This window comes from Colletes latitarsis, chromosome 1, assembly GCF_051014445.1.
Source record: "Colletes latitarsis isolate SP2378_abdomen chromosome 1, iyColLati1, whole genome shotgun sequence".
Taxonomy (NCBI): Eukaryota; Metazoa; Arthropoda; class Insecta; order Hymenoptera; family Colletidae; genus Colletes; species Colletes latitarsis.
In genome coordinates, this window is record NC_135134.1 from 38,894,542 (window position 1) to 38,903,184 (window position 8,643).

General features: G+C 35.7%; 1 protein-coding gene across 1 annotated transcript; it reads right to left on the reverse strand.

Moving 5' to 3' along the window:
* Nucleotides 1-1,330: 1,330 nt before the first annotated feature.
* LOC143352075 (facilitated trehalose transporter Tret1) lies at nt 1,331-8,322 on the reverse strand. Its single transcript, XM_076784301.1, has 3 exons — nt 7,812-8,322; nt 3,780-4,090; nt 1,331-3,247 (listed from the first exon to the last, which is right to left on the reverse strand). The coding sequence occupies exons 1-3, from the start codon at nt 7,829-7,831 to the stop codon at nt 1,956-1,958; spliced, it is 1,623 nt and encodes a 540-aa protein (XP_076640416.1). The 5' UTR covers nt 7,832-8,322; the 3' UTR covers nt 1,331-1,955.
* Nucleotides 8,323-8,643: the final 321 nt, after the last annotated feature.

The window sequence follows — 8,643 nt, forward strand, 5'->3', positions numbered from 1 at the left end:
AGAAATATCGCGTTTAATGAAAGAAATTCGCGACTCTGGAAGGCGACCCATGAGAAGAGAGAAAGAAAAAAATGGAGGTACGTGGTGTTTCCAGGGTCGTGGGGGATTCGTTTTCGTATCATTTAATCGCGATTCAAACTATTCAAGTTCAATTAAATTGACACCCGCGTCCCGATCTCTGACCACTTGACACAGTTCACCGCGAAACGTAATTAAAAAAGTAGCTTAAAAACGATTCTGTAATTGAGAAATATTAGCGACGTAGACTAAGGATGAATAAGGATGACGACAGGATTACTTAATAACGATAATTATAGCAAACGAATGTACTGTATAGCATTAGCGCTATTAAAACGAGGAAAATAACGAGCTGAGAGTAATAGTAATGGAGAAAATTATCGAATATCGATTACCACCGTTAGATACAAGTAACTATGTATATCATTTGTTAAATATGTACCTATGAATTATTGATATCCGTCGTTCTAAGGCTACACGATGTAAGGACGAGATTCTTGTTGCTTGGTTTTGTAATCATGCTTGATAAAAGCATTCGAAGAATAAAACTTGTTGTCGTAGAAACTTTGATAATGTTTCAAAATACCGACCCATTAACTATAACCTATTTTTATTTCATTATAATCATAACTTGTGCAGAAATATTCTACTTTATTTAGCGATACTCCTGAAGAAAATTATTGTTTGTGATTAAAACTATTCATTTGCAAAACCTTACATGTAAAAAAATATAGCCCAATATGATCTTAATAATATTTTCAAATACCAATCCATTAACTATAACCTATTTTTATTTGATTATAGTTATTACTTTGCACAGAAATATTCTACCTTATTTAATGATACTGCTGAACAAAATTATAGGTTATGATTCAAATTATTCATGTACAAAATAATGTTTTAAAATATCGATTCATTAAATAAACCTATTTATATTTGATTATAGTTATTATCTTGTACAGAAATATTCTACTTTATTTAGCGATACTCATGATGAAAATTATAGTTTGTGATTAAAACTATTCATTTGCAAAACCTCACATTTGAAGAAATATAGCCAAATTTTCCCTTTTATGGATTAGTTTTCAAAATATGGCGTTCGTACAAACTCCAATTGACTACACAAAAATGTTCTATTAACATTTCAATAATTTCCATACGATATGATTAATATGCTTATTAATGAAATTATTACAGTGATAGAGCACGAAATAATGAAACTAATGATTACGGTGTATCAGCTCCAATTTAGGAAATCATATAGGTTAATGTATTAAATATAGGGGAACCATATCAACAGAAAATAACGTAATGAATGTATTAAAATTGTTTAATTTAAACTTATAAAACATTTTATGTCGCGATAATTCGCGTATAATGTCGTACGATGTTTTTAAAAATATCATTTATACAATTATTTGTTAATTATGCCTTTCGATCACATATGTACAAATGTAATACTATGAATAAATAGCACCCCTCGTTTCCTAATGTGCACATCGACAAACAATTAAGGCACAATTGTCTATTATGCAATTCCTGAACAATCTATCCGCGAGTATGTTCGATACTTCTTTAATGGCTTGTAATATATTGTTTCTATAAAAATATACCTCCTCTGTTCACCGTGAAACGCGTACGATTTAAATTACATAGTCTTTTAATCAATAAATATATTTGCAAATTAAACTTATCTAGCAAACAAGAAAAAGTCAAGAGTATTGGTAACGTCTTAATATCGTCTAATTCAATCGATTATTTAAATCTCTTGGTCGTATCATTCGCTGCTTTCTTAGAATAAAAATATATATAAATCCAATTAATTAATAAAAACGGCGTCGAATGAAAAAATGTTGTTTCTGTTTGCATGGAAGACAAATTCTGCAATCTATTTTATATATATAAAAAAAAAAAAAAAAAAACGTTGACGTCGTGACTCAGGGCAACACTTGACCCTTTTTCACTTCTAACACCTTTGGTTTATTAATGCCTATACTGCCAGTTCTTAAGTCACTGTTCCTTCCAGAGAAATAATCTTCTATTTCCTGAAGAGTTTTACCTTTGGTCTCAGGAAGGCACGTGTAAAAGTATATCGTGCCAAACAACGATATGCAACCGTACGTGATAAAAGTACCGTGCCGTGTAAGTGCGTTGGCCATGAAAGGATACGTTTTTACTACGGTGAAAATGAACAAGTGGGCCGTCATTGTGGTCAAACCGCCGATAATACCGCGTACTTGCACCGGATACACTTCTCCTATCATTATCCAAGGTATAACGAGGAAACCTAGTGTGCAAGTTATGGTGTACGCGAAAATACATAGAATTGGGAACCAAGTGGCGACCAGAGGAAGATTGTTTGCGGTCCAGTAACTTTTCAGCCACATGTATCCACCCAATCCCACCATGGAAAGTCCACAACCAACGGACGATACCATGGTGAGCGGTCTTCTTCCGCACCTTCTGCACAAAATACACGCCGCGATAGTAGATGCCAGCCTTACCACCCCCAGAATCACAGCAGCTAAATACTTGTTTAACGTCGACCCTGAATCTTTAAAGATCTCCACGGCGTAGAATGTTATAACGTTCGTTCCCGACCATTGGTATATTAAGAAATACAAAAGCAACAACATGAACGGTTTCAGCGCGTTCGGTTTCAGGAGGGCGCTAACTATCTCACGGAATCCCGTCAAACGCTTTATATTGTTCTTGTTGGAGAAGTCGATGAGCGTTTCCATCTCTTGGTTGACGTTGTAAGTGCTGCCGCGAAACTGTTGCAACGCTTTGCGCGCTTTTTCCGGTCTGCTGCGCGACAGAAGGTACGACGGCGTCTCGGGGAAGAAGAACATTAACAACAAAGCAGCCAGAGGTAGAATGCCGCTGATGGCCGCGCAAACGTTCCACGTGAGTACACTTCCCAACGCGTACTCGATCAGAACGCCCGTGCTAACCCCGATACTAGCGAACGCAGTTAACATTCCCCTGAGATGCGGTTGGGTCACTTCTCCCGTGTAAACGCGCGCTGGTGCTCCCACCATCCCTGAACCAAGGCCCACAAAAAATCTTCCGGCGTATATCATGCGAATATCTGTGGCAAATGCGATTAGGATCCATCCAAGCAACGCTGGGATCTCCGTGATGATGAGGGACCTCTTTCTGCCTAGGACGTCCATCATGTATCCGGACGCTAGACATCCGATTGGAGTTCCGATAGAGGACATACTGGCTGCGTTAAAAAATACAATCTCTTATTATAAATATCGACGCATGGTACTGGACGATAGTTTCAAATATTCCGAGAAGCAATTAGAAAATTATATTTCATTAATTTGCTATTGGTTTGCTTCGTTTGCCTAGAATTTAAACAATTGAAACAGATCTGTAATAGATAGTAACCCAGCCTGCAGAATGTGTGCAAGTTCCTTTTATCAGGAACAGTGTTTCTCAACTTGGGATGTAGATCAACTTATTACATATATATAGATAGTTAGTAACCCGGTCTGCAAAGTGGGTGTGCGTTCAACTTCCATTTCAAATATTCTAAGGACAACTAGAAAATTATATTTCATTAACTTGCTATTGATTTGTTGGGATTAAAAAAATGCTATAGATTCTCAGAGATGTAATCGCGATCTGATTTATCGACGCATGGAAACAGATCTGTAATAATAAGTAATATAGCCTGCAGAGTGGGTGCGTGCAAGTTCCCTTTATCTGGAACAGTGATTCTCAACTTAGAGTATAGGTTTAGTTATTACCGATCCATGATTCCTCGACAGATCCTTCGGTGATGGGAATTGTACTATTTGGTTCTTGAAGCTGTGGAAGAGCAATGGCGGAGAAACCAAATGTCATGCCTGTGTTGATAGTTCCAAGTTGTGCCACTACCGCAGCGAGAACTTGTCTAACAACGCTTCCATTGATATTTTGGCCAGCCTCAGGGTCGGTGGGTGCATTATTCGATCCTAGGTCAAACTTTTCATTCAATTGATTAGACGATTGAATTTTTGGTAATGCCGTCGAGTCCACCAACGATGACTTCTCCGAGTTCTGAACGTCGCCATTTTTCCTGCAACGAATTGAAATTTAAATTAATAACGGTTCTTTAAATATAAAAAATGTTTCTTTTGTGTTGGGCATTCTAATATCTTCGTTATTTTTGCTGAGATGACCGCCATTTTGTTTTTATAGTGCAGAATTCAAGTGCACATTCAATGACCTTTAAATAACTTCGAATTGATAAAGATCTTACTAGTTTAAAGACAATTGATTAGTTCTACATTTTTGTATAAAACATGAAACATGAAAATGTTCGAAATGGCATTCATCCATCAGCAGTCGTTGTTTGAAGTAAATTTTGAAACTACATGTTGATATTTACTTTGTAAACACGGGAAAATTTTCATTTGTACATCGTGTTTACTGTATAATAATTTGTTGACATTAACACACAATCACTATCAAGTTATGTACATATATTATAAGCCTCCGAGAGAGCACGGAAATTTGGCTCCGGCTTTACGTTACTAAATTAAGTTTGACCTAAATCCTCAGCCGTGATGCTTGGAATCGATTTATGAATTACTCTTACAGAACACATTTGTATATTTTGTTAAAGCTTTGCTATTACAATTGTGTATCTGTCTTGTCGAGAAATGTAAGAAATTTTATAAATTTTAATCCACTAATGGGCGCAGATTCTTATTGTCTATAAAAAAATGTTAATTTGTTTATGTCGAAAAGTCCTTAGTTTAGAAGATATTTTAATTCCAATTATAAAGAACAATATTTTTACAATATTATTTGTTCATACTACTATTACTTTATTTATTTAACACATTATTTATTATTTGAATTCGTGGTGTATTTATTATAAAATCTTAATGAATTACAGTTTAACGAAGCTACGTTTGAAATTAATCACCCAGCATATGTGTTAACTCAACGAAACTAATTACATAAAACGATAGCGAGAACAGATGTCACACGGAACTAAGAATACTTTCTAAATATTGAACAAAGCTCCGCAGTTGAATAACCTTAACCTGTATCGTCGCTATTCTCGTCAGAAGCTGAAATAAATTATGCGTGTCAAAAGGCTAATAAACGATCTCCAAAGAGACTTATAGTTTATTAAAACACGATTTACGGTTTCATTTGCGATACCATTACGTTTCCAGTTTGAGATATGAACATGTTTATGCCGAAACTCGTTAAAAATATCCTAATTCGAGCGTCAAACATTTCCAATTAGTACAATTCTATTTTATTTATTCTATGCATTTGTTAGATTTTCAGTTTTATTTATTAAATTCGTTAGTAATTATTTTTCGTAACCAAAAGCAATTCTCGTCGTTTATAATAGTTATTGACCACAAAAAATAAAATTTTAATCATTTATAATTATTCCAAACAAGAAATATAATGACTGCATTTCAATTTTTCTACATTTTGATTAGAACAGTTATAATTTTTGGTTATGTGGGACATTGTTTAGGCCCAATAGAGGGAGAACAACTCGGTGGCGCCCTCTTTCGTCGGTGCTCCGAACACGCGTTATTTTGTTTACCCGATTGGTCCAGCCCTGCTCGAACATCAAATGCACGAATTTTGGCACGATGCGACCGAATTAAATTCGTCCACTCGTTACACGAAAGGGTTCAAGTGTAAATGTACAGGTATACGCGATTAGCTATTCCCTAGAGCAGAATCGTCCCTGGTTGCAGTATATTAATAGTTCAATTACATCACGCACGTTTGACAACGGAAAATGCAAGCAACGGTTGCGTTCGCAAATCCGGATAGCGAGAAATGAACTTTAGCACCTTACGTAATGTGTTGCAGCCGTGTGACACGAGCACCTGGCTAATCCTGATCGCAACTAGTTACCCTATATGGTTGATTAGGGTTGTCAGAAATATCATATCGTTCTTTCTTAAGAATTTGTAAACAGAGGCATAGAGATCTCGAGAGTGGTATTATTATTTTTCTCGCGGAAGGGACGTTAAAGAGGAACAGAACACGTGCTTTTCGATGAATAAATAATAAAAACAATGCAATGAGTCACAGGTTGATGGTTCGAGCGACAGTAATCGGGGACTTTTACCCTAGATTCCAAATGTTCGATTCACCGGGCGACTAATAGCTTTTGTAGTAAAGTTGTAGCGTTGAAAGGGAACTGAACGTGCAATAGTAAGTCTCAGTAACGTAATTAGCGACGACTGGCAACGAGAAGCGAAAAGTTTCCATTATAAATCACCGTTGTTCCGTTAGTGTATTATGCGTTGACGCGCCAATTGTCGACGCTTTGTGAAAATCGACAGCCTAATTAAACGCGATCGACCGTCGAACAGTTCTTCCATATTGTGCCGATTGGCCTTTGTTATTTATATTCGAGAACATCGCAAAGCCGTTCTAAAATTAATGGCAAACGCGAGAATCGATCGACGCGAGCAACCAAGTTAATACCGCTAATCAGAAAATGTCACCGACGCGTTTATCTCGCGAATGATAAACAGAGAAAACTGTCGGAGGAAAACTTGTAGTTTTACTTCCAACGCGATAACTCTATGTCAATTTTTTTATGTATGCAATATTCTTCGAGAAGACGACCTTCACCTTCTTATACGGAATGTATAAACATTGTTGATCTTTGAAATGTTATAACTACATAAAAAGAAATGTTGAATTTTCTTCCTAGATTTATTCACAATACGAACTAAGTAAGAAAAGGTCACTCTAAAAATAGTTTCATATTCTAATGGCCTCTAAAAAGTTTAAACAATTTTTCGATTAATTGGAACTATAATATTTTCCACGTGTTGTTTTCAAAACCAATTCTGGTTATTTTTCCTTACACGATTCAATTCAAAATGTAGTGGTACACGTAATAGTATGTTACAATTTTTTATAAATATAAATAATTTATTTACATAATATGCATCATGTTTGTTATATTATTTAGTTAATTATTACGTACATAAATATTTCAAGCAAGAAGATTCTATTTTTTGTGATCTTCTGAGGGTTGTTATTTCATTTAATAAATACGTAATAACTTTCACAGGAATTTGCATATTCAAAATAAATGATTATTTGATTCCATTTGGTAACTAAATTTCAATAGCTTTAAACAAGCGAATGTTTCAAGACTTATATTATGTATTGTTTATAAATGCAAAATTGACATTGAATTATATATAAATTATTTCTTTTGCCAATTTTGTTCAGCATAAACATACACCATTCTCAAGAGAATCACATTTGCTTTCTTATGTACAAGAAAATGGTTAAAAATAGTAATCGAAATCAAAGTACACAGAAATGGAGCATCAACCCCATCGAGAATATTTGGGGAATACTTGTTTCTCGCATTCGTAAGAATAATACGAAATTTAATAAAAAAACCTTATCTGCAGCATGAAAACAAAAATCTATCACTCGATTCAATTAATTAACAAAATTATTCTGTATTACAACTCTATTATTAAATAAATTGTTTCCGATAAATGTACTTACACTGTTTCTAAACAGTCATAGTAATGTAGTATACATGTAAACAATACACTGATTTCGTAGTGGAATAATAATCCTCCAGATGAATAATTTTAAATAATAGAAGACGGAAAAAAATTAGGTGATATATAAGTATGTTGAGTAGTGTGATTTTAATTTCAAATGAGATTTGTTCGATTCTGCCGTAGGTCACGTGCAACCGATGAGCGAAGGCATCGTGCGCACAAAAACACGGGAAAACAGAGGCCGGAGAACCTTCGTTTCTATTTACTTACTCTGCCATGGTGTTCGTCATGTTGAACCTCGATTGTTGCTTCCCTCGATGCGACGTAAATTAGAAATATGTACAGCTTATTTATATCACAGTTTGTCGATCACAATATTATAATCACTACACGAAGATACATCGCCTTTCTTTTTTGCTTCCGTCGCACTCCTTCCCCCTAACGGCAACCGTCGTAATTACGCACTATTTCCTGGAAACGTCACCTTTCCTCTAAGAAAATTCTCGACGAACCGATCCGCGTATGTCCTGTCTCGTAGAATCCAACGGACGTCTTCTTCCATGGACAACCAATTCTTTCCACCGATTGTTTACCGTTTCTTTTTTTTCTTATTTTACCTATCGGTCGTCCTCCCGCGACAGATGGTTCCGTTGACGCGAAACGAACACGAATTGTCAGAGCATGATAAAGGACAACGCATAGGTGCGAGCGTGGAAACGTAAACAATACTATTTACAACAGACCTCGATTGCTCGTCGCGCGCGGAGCGAATAACTTATGACGCTAGCTGGCGACGCTTATATGAGCGAAAGCTGTCTGCGAGCTGCGCAGCGGAGAGGGGCGCACGAATTTCGTTGGCCCGCGCATGCGCCCACCCAACGATCCTGCGAAAAGTTGCCGCGAAATCGCAATCCGCGTCAAGATGAACCTTCGAAAGGATTTTGAAAATTCAAGAAAACTTGAAATTTTGCAGAAATATAGTTCATGATACTTTTTTTATTATTATTATTATTCATTTATTAACGGGAATAAACCCTTTAGTACAAAAGATGTAATATGTAAGGAACTGCAAATGTGGATTTTATATAGTCAAACATTATCG